Source organism: Lachancea lanzarotensis, scaffold LALA0S02 (assembly GCF_000938715.1).
Source record: "Lachancea lanzarotensis genome assembly LALA0, scaffold LALA0S02, whole genome shotgun sequence".
Classification (NCBI taxonomy): domain Eukaryota; kingdom Fungi; phylum Ascomycota; class Saccharomycetes; order Saccharomycetales; family Saccharomycetaceae; genus Lachancea; species Lachancea lanzarotensis.
The window spans coordinates 1,006,926-1,026,520 of NW_019212880.1; the positions used below are offsets into that span (position 1 = coordinate 1,006,926).

General features: G+C 44.8%; 9 protein-coding genes and 1 pseudogene across 10 annotated transcripts; 6 read left to right on the forward strand and 4 right to left on the reverse strand.

The window, feature by feature from the left end:
• Positions 1 to 817: 817 nt before the first annotated feature.
• LALA0_S02e11408g (LALA0S02e11408g1_1) lies at positions 818 to 1,639 on the reverse strand (the record flags this gene model as incomplete). Its single annotated transcript, XM_022774078.1, has 1 exon — positions 818 to 1,639. One exon carries the CDS (start codon positions 1,637 to 1,639, stop codon positions 818 to 820), a length of 822 nt encoding a protein of 273 aa, XP_022627539.1.
• Positions 1,640 to 2,043: 404 nt separating this feature from the next.
• On the forward strand, positions 2,044 to 2,574 carry LALA0_S02e11430g (LALA0S02e11430g1_1; the record flags this gene model as incomplete). The annotated part of the gene is made up of 1 exon (XM_022774079.1): positions 2,044 to 2,574. One exon carries the CDS (start codon positions 2,044 to 2,046, stop codon positions 2,572 to 2,574), a length of 531 nt encoding a protein of 176 aa, XP_022627540.1.
• A 148-nt stretch (positions 2,575 to 2,722) lies between these two features.
• Positions 2,723 to 4,110, forward strand: LDO16 (LALA0S02e11452g1_1; the record flags this gene model as incomplete). The annotated part of the gene is made up of 2 exons (XM_022774080.1): positions 2,723 to 3,327; positions 3,510 to 4,110. The coding sequence occupies 2 exons, from the start codon at positions 2,723 to 2,725 to the stop codon at positions 4,108 to 4,110; spliced, it is 1,206 nt and encodes a 401-aa protein (XP_022627541.1).
• A 182-nt stretch (positions 4,111 to 4,292) lies between these two features.
• SWP1 (LALA0S02e11474g1_1) lies at positions 4,293 to 5,126 on the forward strand (the record flags this gene model as incomplete). Its single annotated transcript, XM_022774081.1, has 1 exon — positions 4,293 to 5,126. The coding sequence occupies one exon, from the start codon at positions 4,293 to 4,295 to the stop codon at positions 5,124 to 5,126; it is 834 nt and encodes a 277-aa protein (XP_022627542.1).
• Positions 5,127 to 5,180: 54 nt separating this feature from the next.
• Positions 5,181 to 5,720, reverse strand: IMP1 (LALA0S02e11496g1_1; the record flags this gene model as incomplete). Its single annotated transcript, XM_022774082.1, has 1 exon — positions 5,181 to 5,720. The coding sequence occupies one exon, from the start codon at positions 5,718 to 5,720 to the stop codon at positions 5,181 to 5,183; it is 540 nt and encodes a 179-aa protein (XP_022627543.1).
• Positions 5,721 to 8,429: 2,709 nt separating this feature from the next.
• On the forward strand, positions 8,430 to 9,281 carry LUC7 (LALA0S02e11518g1_1; the record flags this gene model as incomplete). The annotated part of the gene is made up of 1 exon (XM_022774083.1): positions 8,430 to 9,281. The coding sequence occupies one exon, from the start codon at positions 8,430 to 8,432 to the stop codon at positions 9,279 to 9,281; it is 852 nt and encodes a 283-aa protein (XP_022627544.1).
• Positions 9,282 to 9,638: 357 nt separating this feature from the next.
• LALA0_S02e11540g (LALA0S02e11540g1_1) lies at positions 9,639 to 10,985 on the forward strand (the record flags this gene model as incomplete). Its single annotated transcript, XM_022774084.1, has 1 exon — positions 9,639 to 10,985. One exon carries the CDS (start codon positions 9,639 to 9,641, stop codon positions 10,983 to 10,985), a length of 1,347 nt encoding a protein of 448 aa, XP_022627545.1.
• Positions 10,986 to 11,094: 109 nt separating this feature from the next.
• NUR1 (LALA0S02e11562g1_1) lies at positions 11,095 to 12,852 on the reverse strand (the record flags this gene model as incomplete). The annotated part of the gene is made up of 1 exon (XM_022774085.1): positions 11,095 to 12,852. One exon carries the CDS (start codon positions 12,850 to 12,852, stop codon positions 11,095 to 11,097), a length of 1,758 nt encoding a protein of 585 aa, XP_022627546.1.
• Positions 12,853 to 12,994: 142 nt separating this feature from the next.
• On the reverse strand, positions 12,995 to 15,100 carry RIM13 (LALA0S02e11584g1_1; the record flags this gene model as incomplete). Its single annotated transcript, XM_022774086.1, has 1 exon — positions 12,995 to 15,100. The coding sequence occupies one exon, from the start codon at positions 15,098 to 15,100 to the stop codon at positions 12,995 to 12,997; it is 2,106 nt and encodes a 701-aa protein (XP_022627547.1).
• Positions 15,101 to 15,380: 280 nt separating this feature from the next.
• LALA0_S02e11606g lies at positions 15,381 to 19,595 on the forward strand (annotated as a pseudogene). The gene has a single exon. A coding segment is annotated over exon 1 (4,215 nt).

Genomic DNA, 19,595 nt, shown 5'->3' on the forward strand with positions numbered 1-19,595 from the left:
TTGTGAGAAGATGTGGCGTGATAATCACGTGGTGTGATGAGAGTGGGAAAAGAGAAAGAGAGGGAGGGAGAGAGAGAGAGAGAGAGGCAATTGAGTATTGAAACCTTAGAGAGATAGAGTATAAAGATTGAATAGTAGAGCGAGTTGGAAACCACGAATCTAAGAACTTTGAAAAATTCGGGAATGGAACTAGGATCACGTGATAGAAGTGATTAGGAACACAATTTTTATCTTAGAAACAGGCTGAAACGCTGATATAGCGATATACAAGACTTTAAGGACTATTTCTCTCGATTTTGGGGCTCTCTGTCAGCAGGCTTGCATTTGGTTGTATGTTCAAAATTGAGATAGTAATCCTGTATTTTTGTGATCACGTGATCATACGTCTTCCAGCGACAGGGTTGATTCATAGTGATTACAATTCGAGTCTTCCTCCACTGTCGATGACACACACACACACACGGTGGAAGACATCAACCGATAGATGAAGCTTCCTCGTCTTGTTTAGCACTTCCATTGCACAATTGTACTGTTCAATTCACTCGGTAAATTTCCCTTAACGCCCGCAACGGTTCACACCACGGCATTTCCTCATTTCGTCCTACTACGAAAATCTGAATTCCAAGCAGTGGTCCGATCTGCTGCAGTTACCAAATGCAATTGGTAAGCGGTAAAATCATTCTGTAACTCTGTTTTTTTTTTTCAAAATCTATGGAACGTCGTATGTAGAGCAATTGCTTTCCCTTGCGTTCTTTACCACGTCCAACCTCAACGAACACTTCTCACTGTGGTTTCGATCGCCACGGCCCTATCTGGCTCAGCAAACATGTTCGATTTTTCCACCAACAGGAACAAACTCCCCCAAATTCAAGGAAAGTTTCCGATTGAATTGCTCAAAGAGAAACCCTAAGCAACTCTCGGTGATAGCAGCATCGTAACGACCCTTGCTGGACTCATCTCTGATGAAGGCATGTTGTGCAGCGTGGATTTCCAAGAACGAGAAGTTTACGCCATGGTCTCTCAATTCTTTGCGGATAAGGTCTCTGCCCTCTGGAGGAACGTGAGTGTCGAAAGTGCCGAAAATCAACACCAGCTCCTGATCTTTTGATGCTTCTTGAGAAATGCGTTGCAACGAATCATCGTTGAGACCCTTACCCAAAGATTTACTGTGAATATCCGTGGGAAAGAAACATGTTGCACAGTTCACTCTTTGGTCAAGCAAACTGCGGAACGCCAAATGTCCACCCAAACACATACCTGTAGCACCTATCTTCTTGCCATCGAACTGGGGCAAGCGGTAAAGGTAGTCACAGCACAATTTGGTGTCCTCATCGTATGATTCCAATGGTTTCTCGATCTTGAACTCATTGCCCATATCAGTGCCCTTGACGTCGTAGGCCAAAGGTTCAGGCCCCATAAAGTTGTGGTAGATCGCCGGTGCCACCACCACGTATCCCTGTGCAGCTATACGTTGCGCAAATCTTCTCACCGGGCCCGTAACTTGGTAAATTTCGCTAAAACATAGCACACCTGGAAATTTAGCGTTTGGGTAGCCCTGAATCTTGGGCGAAAAGGTATAGAGCCTCAAGCTGGTGTTATAGCTAGTTTCAACATCTTGAAAAGTTTCTTCGATCAACATTATAGTAGTATTGAGAAACGGAGTGGGTTGTTCTTAACCTGTTGGCAAACGTTCTGTTCAAAGTAAAGTTCATCAACAAAATGATATTCATAACTTGTGTTGTATTAACCAGTCTAAACCCGTAGAACACACAAACGGGTACGTTGTGAAAGGTTAAACGGTGTGAGAGATGGTCCAGTGTCTTAGGCATTACCAGGAAACGGCAACGCTGTAAAATACAGCTCAAAGAAGGTGAACGGTTCTGCCATTGGCACACTTTCCAGTCACAAGAACGACAAGTTCAAAAACCACCAGCATCACAGAATTCTTATTACAAAGCACCGGGCTTTATATATGTATATACGTATTCTCAGCTGTTTGACTCGATCGTCAATGGTAGTCGCGACAGATTGAAATGGCTGCACATGGACTACTCGATTGTGCGGAAAAACGAGTCATTGGCCTTGTCGAAATGGACAGCTCGAGACCAGATACTACTGAAAGTCGGGATGACCCGTAAAACTACGGTTTTGGCGCGACTTTTGGAGTGGGAAAATAGCTGCAAGCACCCTGTGACCGGGATCGACCTGGCCAAAGTCAACCAGCTTTACCAAGCCTCCTCACAACGCAAAAGCACCAGCTCATCGCTAGTTCGTCTTTTCCAGAAATTATCGCTTTCTAGCGACAAAAAAGCCGGGAAAAGAGCCGACGGCACTGTTTCGATCCCCGGGTTCCGCGACGGAGGCTTCTACGTAGCGAACGGGCGGTCTTTGGAGCTTATAGAGACACAAATCCACCAATTACTGTGGAATAGATACGGACAAGGTTTGATCCACTGCTACGGGTGCAAGAACCATCTGGACCAGCCCAAAAGACACCGAGAATGGTTCATGGTGCCGCTAGACCAAGTCCCAGAAATATTCAGAGCCATTGGGGCCATTTGTAGCGGGTCTTGAGCTGTACATATTTTGTCCTTCTAGCCTTTGTATTCTTGAGTCTAGTATATATACCCCAGATTTAATTCAAAGATACCTGAAACAACCTCGAACAGCCTTCGAGATCACAAAGGCAGACCAGAAAGAACTCATTCCGAGTCTTCAAAGCATGCAAAATGGAAATAGGAGTAAAGGGAAGCAGAAGAAACAAAAAGGTGTGAAAAAGTCCAAAAACAGGGTTTTGGCGAGCAAATCCAGTAACGTCAACGGAACAAGTGAGCTCAGAATACTGGCAAGTCCTAGCACTCCCATAGTTCACCCACAATTCGTCGAACAGGGCTTGCGGCCCGATGTGGACGAGAATTGGCCAACCGCTTACCTTGAAAATGGCGATTTTTTCGTCGAAACCATCCGGTCAGCGGCTATGAGCGAAATGCAAAACACAAGACCCGGTTCTGACCGCGAAGACAAAAGCTCATTGGAAGTGAGTGAAGAGTTCCGCCACTATGACGTTTTGGACGAGCTTCTGTGTGAGCAGGTCGATCCAAACTTCAATTTGGTGCCAACCGCACAAAACTTCACAGCAACCAGAAGCGTGCACAATAGTTTTGATTGGGAGGCATCCGATGAAGAGAAAATCCAGCCGTCGTGGTCCGAAGTAGTCTTGGATACTCAGTCAAAGCTTTACTCCACCTACGCCAAGCTCTACTCTGGGTTTTGGACACTTGTTGTCCACATTAGTGTGCGCGGAAGTGCTGTGGCCACTAAACTACAGTATGTGTCCCAAACCAAACCAAAAGAACAAGAAAAATCAAAGACTTGTTTCCACGAATCTATCTACTAACAACCAATGTGAATCACGTACGTGGCATGTGTTGGCTCGGAGACGCTTCTTTCTTTGTGTTTCTGTGGCACTGACACTTTGACCTTACTACACGATTTTCCCGATCAAACAGACATCTAATGACAGAAACAGCCAATGATCCAAAACTCGAATCGAAAAAGCTACAGCACCTATCTAGGAAACAACACTTGAAACTCATCGCCCGAGTGTGTTTCAATTACGCTCAAGATCATCCTTACAACGCCCTTTTCATACTTACGTTTGCGGCGACCTTTTCTCCCGTGGTCATTGTTTGCGTAACGCTCATGTCGATATTTTCGATCCTACTGTCGCTTTTCTACGTGACTGTGTTTCTATCAGTGAGCGCATTTGTCACAGTACTGATTGCTCCGCTGATGCTGTTATCGCTGTCGTTCGCTGCCGGGGTAATGATTTGTGGGTTTTTCAGCAATTTGTTCTTTAGGTTTGCGCAGCTCATTTATGGATCCTACGCTGCATACAGTCCAAAACCCTTGAGACTCGCCGCTGATCAGATCCCACCATCTGTTGGAAGCGTCGAAAAGAGCGGTTCAAGAAGTCAAGATATGTTTACGAAAATTACGACATTGGCGCGGAAGAAAAGCTCAGGCACAAATCAGCCCATTGTGATCCGCGGTGAAGAAGTTCCGAACCAAAATCTGGACATAAAGGTGGCAGAAGGTGTACTACAGTAGACTTCCAAGTCCCAGAGCACCTTTGCTAGCTTTACCGCATCTCTAATTCATAGAGTCACGCGACCATGTGCAATGAAAAATGTCCAAACTTATTTCCATAACGTGGCAGCCCAAAACGTACGTTGGTTACACTGGGAACATTCCTATTTCAAACACCATTTCCCAGCTATCCGCATTGAACCATGTTGTTCGCTCAATTTGTGCTAACGGCTCTTTTAAGTATTCGGTGCGCCGCAGCATTGACCGTCAAGCAGCCGCATGTGGCATTTACTTCCTCACGTAGGAACCCTTTGGCGTTGAGTCCGCTCTCTAGCAGCTACGAAAAACCGGCGCAACCATTAAAAATCGATCGTGCCAACGAAACATTGGAGCTCAGTTTCTCCATTGATGCTGAGGAAACTCCAGAGCAGGCAATCCTGTTGTTGGGATCTATCGCCCGAGGTGTAGAAATAAGCTATGAGCCAATAATAAAAAAGACACAGGGTGCTTCTACTTACAAGTTCCAAATCCCCGTTGGAAAGCTTCCCGAGCCTCTGTTGTACTTGTCGGTTGTCTCCAAGGAATTTTTGACGGTCACGCTGGTCTTGGCAGGTGCAAACAGTGACCCCACCGATAACATACTTGTGGAGCTCTTTGATGTGGACCTGATCTTCGAACTCGAGAAGCAGCCATCTTGGCCAGCCAGAATGGGACCCAAGCCACAAATCACTCACATTTTCAAGGGCGCTGCCAAAACTGCACCTGCTTGGTTGACTCGTTCCACAAGCGTCGTGGTAGCCGTATGTTTCGCAGCAGTGATCGTTGCTTGGCAAGTATTGGGAATTTTCTCAGCTGTGCGTTTTCCTCTCACTAGCTCGAGAACTCTCTACGCGCTGGCATTCATTGGTAGCGTCATGGGCATGGAGTGTGTGTTCGTTCAATACTACCTTGGCGCAAGCATTTTCGTCACACTAGAACATGCATTCTACGCTTCCGTGGGCAGTCTTCTTGCAGGCGCCAAGCTACTTCAATCTTAGATCTGTATCTTGAAATATAAAATAGTCTAACACGCACTTCCACACATGGCGCCATCATACCTCGTCCAAATAAGTGTTTACGATTCTGCGGAATCCCAATAGCGCCCCGTCTTGCCAGAACGGCTTGTTGAAATCGTTCGCCGCTACTATCTTTCCCTTGATAAGACCCATAGGAAGCGAGTTGTACGTGCGGGAGTCTAATGACTGTGATAGGTTATCACCTGTGAGCCAGACATGGCCTGGTGGCACTTGTATGAATGAATCAAATGCCTGTGTATCCAGATCGGCACCCTCCTTCGCACTGGGATCTATCAAAATATAGTCTCCAGGCATTCCCGTGATTCTTTTGCACACTCTTTGGTATGGGTCGGTGGGCTTGACGGCGACTATGCAGTCTCCTATTTGACAATCTCTCCCATTTCTATACTTTTTCGATGCATGCACGTAATCACGGGTGGCAGATAGTGTTGGAAGCATGGATTCACCCCGAGTCTCTGTAAATTCATAAAAGTGTGAGTGTATTACGTGGACAAGGCAGAAACTTCGCAGGGCAAAAGAGCCTGTGTTAAGCCATAATTTTACAGTAGAAGTCATTGATCAAATTTCAACTTGGATGCTAAGCGAGATATTTGATATTCGTGAAGGGGCCGTTGATGTGAGTTCCATTTTCCGCATTAGATGATGTGGGATGAGATAGATGATGCCTGTGGATCAAGATTTAAAGGAAGTCACCTGATTTGTCGAGGGAAAGACTAGCTCACAGGTTTCTAGTCCGGTAGGCCTTTTTCATAAGACACGAATACCCCTGTTTTACTAATTCGGAAATATTACGTGGTTATATTGCGTCCTAGTGCTTACCAGCGGTACCAGTTAACTCCAGGGCGTCAAATTCTTCGTTTAGAAGCAGTTTATACAAGTAGTGACAATCGAATCTCGAGTGTCTTCACGAGATAAACCCCTCATGTCCTCAGTGATGCTTTCCGTTGTTGTAAGCTCAAAACTATTTTACTTTTCAACACCATGGCTCAGTTTCCCTTGTGTCTGGTAGACCAAGAATGGCTTTAAACTTGTAAACTTTCGAATACTTTAACGAGACTTTGCCTTCTCAAAATCATTGTAACTAATGATGAAGGCATCATGGTAGTTTGTATGCTCGATCACAGATCATAGGGTTCCTTAGACTGTTGTTATCAATTCTGACGCTGTCATCTAATATCGTGATCACTTAGTATGGGAACCTGTTCTGACGCTTCGAAGACCGAAATTCTGATCTGCTCTACATCTGATGAGTTGTCCTTCAAAGCCGAACTGTGTAACGGACAAGGTGTCATCAGAAATGACATAAAATTCTCGAAACTCAACGGTAAGTCTCCGCCTATAAGCCGCAATGGTATTAACCATCCATTAAGCCTCCCCTGAAACATTAAAATTGCAGATTTCTCGGTGAGAAACGGGTCCTGTTACTCCTGTTAAGGCCTTGAGAGCATTTTCAAAATTTGAATTCTGGCCCATTCGAATTCCGGTAAGAAATCGAATGTTAGTAACTTAAATGTCGTTCAATTGAGACTTTGAACAAAATGTCTCACATTATTAGCTTTCGCCGTCAAACTAATTCCACATCCAAAGCATGTAGACGACTTTTAAGTCATTATTCTTTTCTTGTCTCTTGAATCGCAACAAATCTCTTTAGTTTTGCGAAACAAGTTGGATTGACGCCAAATGTACATCGATCCGCTGGATCTCCGAGTTAAGTGTGGCATGGACTTGGTTAGCATTCAGCTCCTCCACAGCAAAGCCGCCGAAGATTTCAAACATGACTCTTTGGCGCTTATCTTCAAGAAAAAGATGGGCATCGAATATAAAGTGCCTCACTGAGGGGGTAGGCGGCTGAAGTTTCCTGCTCTTGACAAACTGAATAGTTGAACAATTGGAAGTTTTAACTCAATTGAATGAGCACTGGCCATCGCCAGAGTTGCTAACTTGTCTGTAAGCTGCAGAGATAGAAAAACCGTTTCGAATATTTTATTCGGTGCGATTGTTAGCATCATAGACTCAAAGCTTTGAAGAACGCTGCTCTCGTTCAAGTGGGAGTTGCTTATTTGTGTTCGTTTAACAGTGTACACCACAATTGAGGCGTAACATATATCGGCCCCTATATCATCACCGCAACAAGATAGCCCGTTTTGGAAAAGTGTGAGCTATTTTGCCATCTCTAGGCTTGAATTTTTGAGGTACTTGGACAGGCAAGACTCCATCGGTCCTTCTTCTCTTTCTATTCCAGCAGCTTTCACTTTTTTTTTTCGATCAACTTTAGCCGCCGAGGGCTGGAATCAGGATTAACGACATTTTTCACCCTCCATAAAGTCAGGTTTCTCTCTCTCACCATCTCTGTACCATCTATATGCTCTGGATTGCTGTCGAGGATCGAAATGCCGATAAGTTGAGTGAAAAGGATCATTGTCCATCTTGAAGAATAAACATTTAATGTTTATGAGAGGAAATTGTACATTCAACGGGTGTGTGAGCTGGCCATTGCGTAAATAGTCCCAGGCAAAACCACCAACCTGAAATTAAACCTTAGTGAATTATCCAGGAGTCCTCAGCGTATACGGACACCTACTCCTATAACTTGCACAAGTTTCAGGAGTACGGAATAGGTAAAGGATGTAGTTCACTATGGGGCTTACCTTGTTAAACTTTGCCGTAGAGAAGCATATATCAAAGCACGTGACGAGTACCATTAAGAAAACTGAATAGAAATGTACTCATATGGCGAATCTGGTTGTTGAAGACAGTAAAGACTTGAAGGACACTCCTTAGTGTGTTGAAACGTATGCGAGAGAGATATATTATGTGTAACCATAAGCTGCATCCGCAGTGGACACTAATTTTGTATCACATACTTTGGTGACCGGGAGAAGCGCACCTCTGGATGGAATTGGAAGCTTTCAAATAAGAGGCTAATGTGGCAGGGGTCCAAGAGATGGCATTCTCTGTAGACAAATCAGAACAGCCTAGGTGCGTAGTCAGAATGTTTATACGCGTAGAATGATTTCAATTTTATTAATATATCATATATCATGTGACCTTTAAATTATGATGTAGATGGATTAATAAAAGAGGCATCTCGGGAAATACCAGTTGAAGATCGAGACTTGAATGCTAAGGGAGCTACCATTGAGTGTCGAGTGAAAGCCTAAAGCTATTCAGAACTCTGCTTTAGCACTTACACAAAACTTAAAAAAAATCTGCTACTTTTAGGGTTGTTTTTCGTCAAGTTATTCAAAAGTTCACCACCAAGACATGACTACTGCAGCGGCTGAACAAAAGAAGATCATCGAGCAACTGATGGGCAAGGGCTCATTATCGTCGCATCAAAACTCATACCGGCGTGAAATGAAGGTGGACGATCCAAGAATATGCAAGTCATTTTTGGTCGGCGAGTGTGTGTATGATTTGTTCAAAGGAACGAAGCAGAGTCTGGGAAAATGCCCCAAGATCCATTTAGCGAAGCACAAAATACAGTATGAGCGGGAGGTAAAGAACGGGACAGATTTCGTAGATTTCGAGCGAGAATATTATTCGATCCTGTTGAAATTCGTGAACGACTGTAATGGGCAGGTTGCCGTTGCACTAAAAAAACTGGAACACACGCCGGAGGAGCGAGAAAAAATTCAGCGGGTAACGGGCGAATTAGAAGTGTCAGACTCGCAGATAGGACTCATGCTACAAGAAATTGAGGTTTTGCTGCAGAAAAATGAGGTCACAAAAGCTATGGCGCAGTCGGTGAAGGTCCAACAACTTCAAAAACACCGTCAAGAGGTAGCAAAACGTGTGCGGGAGATAGCTGAAAATGTGGGCCAAAGCGCCCAGCAAAAGCTGCAAGTGTGTGAGATCTGCGGCGCGTATCTGTCTAGGCTGGATACAGATCGGAGACTTGCAGATCATTTCATCGGCAAAATACATCTGGGGTACGTTACGATACGACAAGAATTTGAGCGCGTGAAACAGCGTTTCAAAAACCGCGGCGAGGACGTGAACGCCATAAGCAGCCGCAGGCCGGCTCAGACGTACCAGGGCCCGCCTCGAACTGCTAACAACTACAGATCTTCCTACCAGCCACGCTACAAACCAAGAACATACCGGGCACATTGACTTAGTAGTGAAGTTTCGTGCGGAAGCATTTTCACTTCCAAAACTTGCGGGTTTCGAGATTCTTGCAAAGGGCAACAATGTAAAGCAGACAATCGGGCCACCATTTTGAAGATACATGTTATCGAATTGATCAGTAGTTCATTCGTGGTCTAACTACTTGGATTCATCATCACCACTAACATGATCACATGACCTTCGAATAATGAAAAATGTTTAGTCTTTTCATAACCTAAATCACATCAACGATCAAGAGAACAACAACTTTCTCTCTAGAATTCACCTAAACGGAGCTCGTTGTTCAGCTCACTAGGATCACTGGATTCCCTTGACAACCTCGTCTTTCTCTGCGACTTCAAAATGTCTTCTATTTTCGGATCCAGTAGTACCCGTTCAGACAATAGATTCTCGAACTTAATGGTGAATTTACCGCAGCAACAATTGCAACAACAACAGTCAAATTCGGCATTTCCGCATCAACAACCAGTCCATGTTCCGGCATTGAGTGCAGGAAATGGTGCCCAAAGCTTTGAGCAAAATCAAGAGACTTCCAAGTCATCGTGGTTCAATAATCCTCGGAAACGTACGATACCGCAATCCATCGTGAAACGAACCACCAAATCGGATCCATCGGAAGCCAGTGGCGAACACGGGAACTCTTCTGCTATACCAACAAATGGAAGTGGTTTTGGAACCGTTACGTTTGGTACAAAACGGTCCACCGGCGAATACAATAATTCTAACAAGAAAGCCCATGAACTCAGAGATTCCATACCCAATGCAATTCTTATTGACTCCAACGAAGCCCCGCCAACGAAATCACTGTACGACTGGCAACGGGAAGACGAATTCGGATCCATGTTGCCGGCTCAACAATCCGATGTTCCCTTGAACAGTCATTCGTTAGGAGCATTAAAGGGTACTTCGGACACCTCTGCTCTTCGTAACGTATTTGATAGGGATGCCCAAGCTGAGCCATCCAAGCAATACAAGGGTGCAACGAATGGCACTGGAGTCGCAGACACCACAAAGAGCGCCGAAAGTGCTGTGATCGTGTTTGGATACCCAGAGTCCATTTCCAATCAAATCATCATCCAATTTTCCAAGTTCGGAACTATTCTAGAGGATTTCGAAGTTTTGAGAGGCGCGTCAGGAATCAATGCAGCTACACTGAGACTCCGCAATAAACACGCAAGCGATGGTGGCAACCGTCGTAAATATCCAATATTTACGGGGGATGGCTGGATCAAGCTCACTTACGATTCGGCCGCTTCAGCTCTGCGCGCCTTACAAGAGAATGGTGTAGTATATGGAGGATGTCTGATCGGCTGCGTGCCCTACACTAAAAGTGCGGTAGAACAGTTAGCATCTTGCACAATCGAGAAAAGTGATGATATTGGTAGTTTTAGTCCTGCTGCACATGCTGTCCCAAACGGGGGTGTGAACAGTATTCAAATAGGGAATGACTCACCAGCAAAACTGCATGATGTTCACGACAATAACGCGCTTTATTTGAAATCTCAGAGGCTGGACATGAAAGATGGGAAAGGACTGTTTGTTAACAATGGTCCAAGTGCCGTTCACGGGAAAAACTTTCTGCAGACCATTGAGACCAAAATACAAGACGATCAGAAAAGGCGGACCAACGGCTCTAATGGAGTCGTTAACAGAGTCAACAACTGGCTTTTTGGTTGGAACGACTTATAGTCGAGGCATAGCATATGGACGAATAGATCCTATCTCATTAAAAAATGTATAAGCTGTGTTCTGGTCATCTCTTCGATGCCTTGACACAGTATTAATCACCGTGCACTAATTATCTAAATGGAGGTCGTGTGTCCGAAATATCGCCTCTGAACGTGTTGTTCGCGCTTTTCATAGGGCTTATACTACTGCGCCGAGAAGAAGCTGCCGAGGATCTTCCGGTGGGGGAATCTCTTGAAAAGCGACTATCTATGTGCGTTCGGCGACCTCGGCGAACGACATCCTCAAAGGGTAGATCCGCATGGATGCCGTCCATGCTAAAAGAGACAGAACTGTCTCCTTCGATTACAGGCCTGTGGATGTTGCGCATTCCCGCTGCACTCATGTATCCGACAGGTTTGATCGGGCTTGTGGAGTTACGCCGCAGCCTAGAGCTGGTTTCATGCCGCCACGCACTCCTATCATGGTGTGTACTACCACTTTTATTCAGGACACCAGAGGCGTTATTTATTGTAGAAAAGTCGGCCCCGACCAAAGGCCTCAAACTAGGAGTAAGAGGAGCAGACGTCGGCGACGCCCTGGAATGCATGTACCTCGAGGGCGTGACATTCTTGTTGGGACTGGGCTGTCGACTCCAAAAAACAGGACGCACAGCGGCGCCGTTAATGGCCTTTTCGCGGGGTGTTCTGTCTTGTAAAGTTAGGGCTTCTCGACTAACGTAATTCTGGGCGATATCGGCTGTTTCGATGTCTTCAAACACTTCAGTGGCAGGATTGTAACGTTCTGTTATTAAGTCTCCTGATACTGTATGCGTCTGGAAAATATGAGACCTTGTAGTTGTGAATGACGGGAAAAACACGGCTGATCTGCCTCCATAGGGCGTGGCGTCGACCATCGCATCTTGGGTTTTAACAGAGGTTTTGGGTTTGATTATCTTCTCATTGATCTCCGCATGATTAGCCTCGGCAAGACACGCCTCATCGTCAAGACGACCCTCGTACCGTTCGTAGACAATTAAGAACGATAAATACTGGTGAGCCAGTACTGGCAGGAGGGATATGAATGAGACCTCTGTTATTGTGAGAAAAATCAGGCATGCTGGAGAGAAAGTGCTGAAAAGTGCAGCACAAAATTTACCAGGGCTCCACTTCCTTAATTCGTAATAAAATTTTCCCGGAGACTGTTTTTCCTTGGCATGCTTGCGCCGAAACGCTGCTTTAACCATCAGCCATAACGAGCTTCGAGATATATCTTCAGCAGAGCGGTATCCCAAATCGTTGAACGACCGTACGTTTACGTTTTTCGAGCGTGGACGTTTTTGACAATAGAACAATGAGTAGGCATGATACCTAGCAAATAAAAATTTATAGCTGACAATGACATTCAAAAGTAGTAGAATAGACCACGAAATCCGGAGTAGAATATTCAGCCACCTTAAAAACTCCCAATACCATTCGAGATGAGAATCCTGTAACCCCATTGCAGCGGATTGTGACCATATTTCAAGGTTTCGCAAGGCTTTTGACTTGGACAAGTCAAACGAATCATGTTTTTTGCCAATGTTGTGCATGTTTGGCTTGATAAGATTGTCCTGAAGAATACGCGTTACGAAAAACGATGCTGTCAGCAAATTACCAGTTCGTTTGGCCACACTTTCTGCTTTTGAATCCCAATCTACACTCTCAAAGTGCTCATTTATATGCAAAAGAATATCGTATGGTGAGCTAGCTAGTAAAGAAAATAAGCTTTGTAAATGTGATTCCTCATTCTCGTATTCTTCTTCCCCCGCAGTCTCTTCCAACTCTTGATTAATTTCGTCCTTTTCACCTTCAATAGAACGCCATTGGGACTTAGACAACCGAAACGACATTGCAAAAGCTTTGACACAATCGTTGCAAAGCCGTCGATAGTTAAAGATGGCGTCCAGTCCGGCTTTCTACTTTCTTCAATGAGCGATGATGTTAACAACATGTTTACCGTTTTTGAATTTTGTTCAGGTAAACATTGAAGAGCTAGACTTCGTTTATAGCGATATCGAAGTCCGAGCCTAGCTCCAAGCGCATTGTCGTATCCTGGACGGTTCTGACAGGCCCTTGATTTTCGATGAGCATTACCAAGATTTCTTCAGCTTTCAGGACGATATCTTTTAAGACCAATCCGTGTCTTGGGACCTTCAAAAACTCATGGCTAGTGAAGACGGCAACTTTGGTGTCATTCGTGAAAATGTTGATCCTTACCGATAACGAGGGGTTCAGTTGAAGTGGTAGAACACGCAATTGAGCTTTAGTCGTGAGCCTTGGTGATAATCTGACTTTTTGGCGATTCGTTGTACGCCAATTGAAGTCGAACTTGTTATGGTAGCGATGAGGACCAAATTGTGGGTAGACGCGCTTTACAGTAATAGTATTGCAACCGGATGGGTCCAGGGCGAGGAGCTTGAACTTTCCTGCGTTTATCTTGTCGTGGAAAGTGGAGCACACAATGTGGTAACGAGTATCTGTAGCAAGCGGCACCGAACGCCTCACATGAATCTTCGACTCGTAAGTGTTATCGGTAAGAATAGGATGAGCCAGTTCAGCGTCTTCAGAATGGAAAACCTGAGCGTTCACGGCGGCAGACGTGTAGCTTATCAGCTGTATATCGATGTAAATTGTCGTTCGGTGTGTGCCCTTGACGACTAGCTCGAATGTCGGATTCATGTAGTAACAAGCATTGGAAAAGGGACCAAAGTTGGTCACTGCGTCCCATTCGCCATCCGCCGAGGCGGAATGAACATTCTTATCAAATTTTCGAACTTGAATGCGGTCGGAGACATGATAAAAATGGATGCTATAGTTTGCAGACACTGCGGACAAACAAGCTATCAGCTTGCAGTCCCTAGGACGTAACTCGAGCTTGAGCAAGTCAAATCCGAGGTTAGAGCCCCTCACTTGTTGCGGTGACAGAAGATCCGGGGAGACGAGCTCCAGATGGCAGAAATCCTTGTCACCAGCCGAAGCGTCGAGGTGTCGTTCTAGCAAGACCCAAACAGGTTCTGAGACCTGTGATTGGTTATCCACTTGGTAAATGAATTTCTCTAGGAGACTGGGTGATGTCTTGTTTTGAGAAGAGTCATATTTGAAGGTGAAAACACGATGCTTGGCAAACAGCATCGTAGTGTTCCAGTTGAGATACACAACACTGAAATTCTGTGCCAAGCGGTCCTGTGACACGGTAAAGGAGCTGTGTTCTTCCAAGGGGTCTCTGATACTCAGCAGCCCTTCTTCGGTGATCCCGGTCACCGGGTAGTCGTGATGGGTAAGAAAAAGCGGGTCATGTACTGTAGCGGCGGTTCCTAAGGTTATGAGACACGATGCGCTTTTGAAAAGCGAAGCGATGCGCTCAACCGATGTTTTGTGAGTCGCAGAAACCTCAGGTATAAAGCCGTTCAGCAGAAACGTGTCGATAGCGCTGTTGGAGCCGTTGTATTGAGAACAGGAGCTGTTTTTAACTTGCATGTATGCGTTTTCTAGGGCCTTGTCTGCCACATTTGAAGAGCATACCGTGGGCCTGTCTCGCAAATCTGCAGAGCGCACCTGTACCAGACGATTGGGAGCCCCGTTGAAATGCAAGTTCACGTTGTATAACGAGGGATATGGGTGTTCAATTACCAGCGTGGTTGGAGCTCGTTGTCTGATATTTATGAGACTTGCAACGAAAGAACAATCATCTATAGCACTGTTCTGGGATATATCAGTTGAAGATTGTGTTACGATGCCGTTTTCTTCTACACCCTCCTCTGCTTCCCCCACTATCGCTTCGTTCCAAGGCGCCTTCCCCGCAAACTTAGCGCTCATAGGCACAAATCGTTTTCCTTGAACCATTGACATAAGCCAACGATACCGCGTTTCGATACTTCGTTCCACTACCTCGTTTTCCACATGTTCCATTGCCTGCAACACCTTTTTTTGTCCCAATTGTTCCAATGTCCGTTTCAATCCAAACCATTCATTTTTGTTACGTCCCAAGACCAAAACCTGCCATGTTTGGTAGCAAAATGCTCGCCAGCACGAGCTCTCGTCATCCAAAATAGTCAAAGAGCTATCCTCACTTTCCTTTGATACATTTTCGCGTCCCATTTCATTGCATATGCCTTACAATAGAGCCGTGGCTTCGCCAGCGACACTAGCTCATCGCTTCTCTTCTGCCTTAATTATTCACAGCTTGGAAAATTTCAATATTATCTTATTTCCATTAATCTCCGTTGAGATTGGGTTATATATAAATCAAAGCCTCGAGAGTCAAAAGTCCGAAAATACTCAGCGCCAAGAACAACAATTTGAAGCTTAAAAGCGAGCAGAAAGCCAATGAAACAGGTTCCAAGGCTCCCTGATACGCTAGTTTTGGCAATTATAGTGTATGGACGGAAATAATAGCGTTTTTGGCCGTTGCAAACCGTGGGTGTACGATGACATTACGGCCTGCTACCGTGTGTGGATCTTGGGATATTATGTCCCATTGGCGCTAGTAGTGGGGGCTGTGTCATATTCAGGCTACAATGTGGTGAGAAACTCGCGTAGATTCCAGGCCGCGCCGAATTACGCAAATGAACTGGCCCTGGATGACAATAACGAGCATAAACCTTTGTTAGCAGATCACAATGGGGCCCTTTACCAGGCACGTGATGGGGATGAAAATAATGAAATACCTATTTCAAAAGACACCCTCAAGGAAAACCATTTTTCCATAGAAAGAATAAAGCTCACAAATGCCCAGGGCAAGAACCATGGTACCGTTCAGATCTTAAGACGTGGGTTCATCGAGAAAACGCGCGTAGTGCTCGAGTCCCTAGCATGTTTGGCTCAGCTTGCGATCCACGCGTTTGTATGGGCGCGTTTCGCTGGTGACTCCAGCGAATTTCCCCTAGGTGCAATCATTGCACGTACAGTTCTATGGGCCTGGTTGGTTGTGGTAGTCGTTTTTCGTCTTGCCAACATCAATCAGCAGGTCAATTGGATCTGTAAGTACCCTGGGAATCTGTGGTCCGTTTCGTTAGTTTCCTATCTGGTTCTTTTTGGTGCCCAGATCCTACCACTAAGATCGTATCTGATAGGACATATCGATGACCGTGTTGCACAACAATACACACTTTCGCAATTCTACTTAAATTTGACTTTGTTCCTATTGTTGTTTACCGCTAAAATTGGAAACAGCAATGCATACATTTACCGCACTGACGCAGACATCACTCCATCCAGCGAACCAGTAACATCCATATTTGGGTTTATCACATGGTCTTGGATTGACGGCTTTATTTGGAAAGCAAACAAGCAGCCTATCAAGGTCCAAGATATTTGGGGTCTCACGCTTGAAGATTACTCGCTTGTTGTTCTCAAAGAATATAAGAGCTCCAGCAAAAATGAAGACAGGAACCTTTTGTATAACCTGTTTTGGTTTTTCCTCAAATACCTTGGGCTACAAGGTTTCTGGGCTTGTTTCAATAGCGTTTTAAGCTTTGTTCCCGCACTACTATTGAAACGAATTCTCGAGTACGTCGATGACCAATCCACTGCGCCCAAAAATTTGGCCTGGCTCTACGTATGCATCATGTTTTTTTGCAAAATTGCACTCGCAATTTGTCAATCTCAGGCTCTTTTCCTAGGTAGAAGAATATGTCTTAAAATGAGGGCTATTCTTATCTCGGAGATTTATGGTAAAGCGCTGAGGAGAAAAGTATCCAACAGCACTTCTGAAGTCATCTCGGATGAAGTTGACGTTGAATCACAATCTTTAAGTTCCGAAGAGGATGTGGACGCTGACCAAGAGTCTGGTACCGCGAATCTAGGTGCTATTATTAATCTGATGTCTGTAGACGCCTTCAGAGTCTCTGAAATTTGTGGTGATCTACATAGCTTCGTCGAAGCGTGCATCATGACAATCGTCGCGTTAGTTCTTCTTTACAATCTCCTGGGATGGTCCGCATTGGTTGGGACCGCTTTAATTGTCGCATTGCTTCCTGTTAATTTCAAGCTCTACACACTGCTAGACCAGTACCAAGACGATTTTTTGGCCTTCACAGACAAGAGGATCGAGAAGTTGAATGAAACTTTCCAAGCTATCCGCATCATCAAGTTCTTCTCGTGGGAGGAGAAATTTGAACAAGAAATTTTGGATATTAGAGACCAGGAACTGAAATTGATGATGCAGCGCTCCTTCGTATGGGCGCTTTCCAGTTTTGTCTGGTTCATTACCCCAGGTCTTGTTACGTCCGCGACTTTTGCTGCCTACATCTATTTGCAGGGCCGTGTCTTAACTACTCCCATTGCTTTCACCGCGCTTTCCTTATTCGTACTGTTGAAAACCCCACTCGATGAGTTTTCCGATATGTCAAGTCTAGTCATCCAATCTAAAGTGTCTTTAGATAGGATCCAAAGTTTCATGAAGAAGGACGACACTAAAAAGTATGAACAAATCACTGTTGGTACCAACAAAATAGGTTTCGAAAATGCTACCTTTTCTTGGGATATGAAAAATGCTGATTTCAGACTCAAAAATCTGAACCTGGACTTCAAAATTGGTAAATTGAATGTTGTTCTCGGTCCCACCGGGTCTGGTAAGACGTCTCTGCTTATGGGTCTACTAGGTGAGATGGATTTAATAGATGGCAAAGTATACACTCCTTGCTTGGACGCCAGAGAAGATCTAATTGTAGAAAACGATGGTATGACGAACTCTGTGGCCTACTGTTCTCAAGCTGCGTGGCTGTTGAATGACACTGTAAGAAACAATATTCTATTCAGCAGTCCATATAATGAGGCTAGGTACAATGCCGTGGTGGAAGCATGTGGGCTAAAACGCGATTTTGAGATTTTAAATGCTGGTGACCATACTGAAATTGGAGAAAAGGGCATCACGCTCTCAGGTGGCCAAAAGCAGAGAATTTCTTTGGCACGGGCATTGTACTCGTCATCCAGACATCTCTTGCTAGATGATTGTCTCAGCGCTGTTGATTCTCATACTGCTCTATGGATCTATGAGAACTGTATTTCGGGACCTTTGATGCAAGGCAGAACCTGCATACTCGTTTCTCACAATGTTGCATTGACTTTGAAAAACGCTGACTGGGTAGTGTACATGGAAAATGGTAAAATAAAGGATCAAGGCGAACCTCTTGAACTTTTCAACAAGAGTTTGTTGGGGCAGGACGAACTTGTCAAGACTAGCATTCTTTCTCGTGGGGCGTCATCGACAAGTCTAAGCCGCAAGGTCGCCAAAAGCGGTGTTGATTTGAGCAAACTGAGCAGCAAGATCGAGGAGGAAAGTGCCTTGCCCAAAAAGGACCTACCCACTGAAGAGGACAAAATGAAATTGGGGAAACTTATCGAGGAGGAGACCAAATCCGAAGGTGTTGTTAATCTTGAAGTTTACAAGTGGTACGCGGATTTAATCGGTGGTTGGAAGATGATATCATTTTTGGGTCTTGTATTTTTCATTTCGCAATGTGTGACCATCTGTGAATCGCTATGGGTTCGTAAGTGGGCTTCTAACAACAGGTTCGATACAATAAAGGCAATTGTAATCAAATTTTCTAGCTCATATGTTCTCGTCGGAGCACAGGCGTTACGCTCTCAAGTGGACCCTGTGTCGATTTCGACTGTGGCCACACCTGAGGTTACTTCTGTCACGAAAATTACCGGGCACTCTACCATCTACTATCTTTCAATTTATTTTCTTATCGGTGTTGCTGTCGGTGTAGTTTCAGCCTCTAAGACCATATTCGGCTTACTCGCAGGTCTCAGCGCGTCGAGAAAAATGTTCAAGCTCGTTTTGAAAAAAGTGTTGCACGCTAAGCTGAGATTTTTCGACTCAACTCCCATTGGTAGAATCATGAATCGCTTCTCGGGAGACTTGGAAGGTGTCGACGACGAATTGATGCCATACGTGGAAGGCACATTTGTGTCCCTTATCGAATGCTTTTCAATTGTTATACTGATCGCTTACATCACTCCTGAATTCTTCTTTGTTGCAATCATCGTTGGTTTCATGTACTATCTGGTGGCCTACTTCTACATGGTCGGGTCTAGAGAACTGAAAAGGTTCGAATCCATTAGTCGCTCGCCAATACATCAACACTTTTCTGAAACTCTTGTAGGTATCACGACAATCCGTGCCTTTGGAGACGAGCGCCGTTTTATGGAAACCAATTTGTCAAAGATTGACGAAAATAATAAGCCTTTCTTTTACTTGTGGGTTGTCAACCGTTGGCTAGCTTTCAGAGTCGAATTTATTGGTGCAATTGTTATTTTTGCTGCAGGTGTGTTTGTTCTACTAAACTCTTCAACATTGGACTCTGGCTTGGCGGGCATATCTTTGACGTATGCGATATCTTTTACCGAAGGGGCCGTATGTCTTGTCAGAGAATATGCTAGTGTGGAAATGAATATGAATTCGGTCGAGCGTTTGAAAGAATATATGGACATTGAACAAGAACCTCACTTTCAGAGTACGCACAACCCACCACCTGAATGGCCAAGTCAAGGTAAAATTGAGGTCAATGATCTATCGTTACGCTACGCGCCTAATTTACCCAAGGTTATCAAGAATGTTTCTTTCACTATTGAACCTAACGCCAAA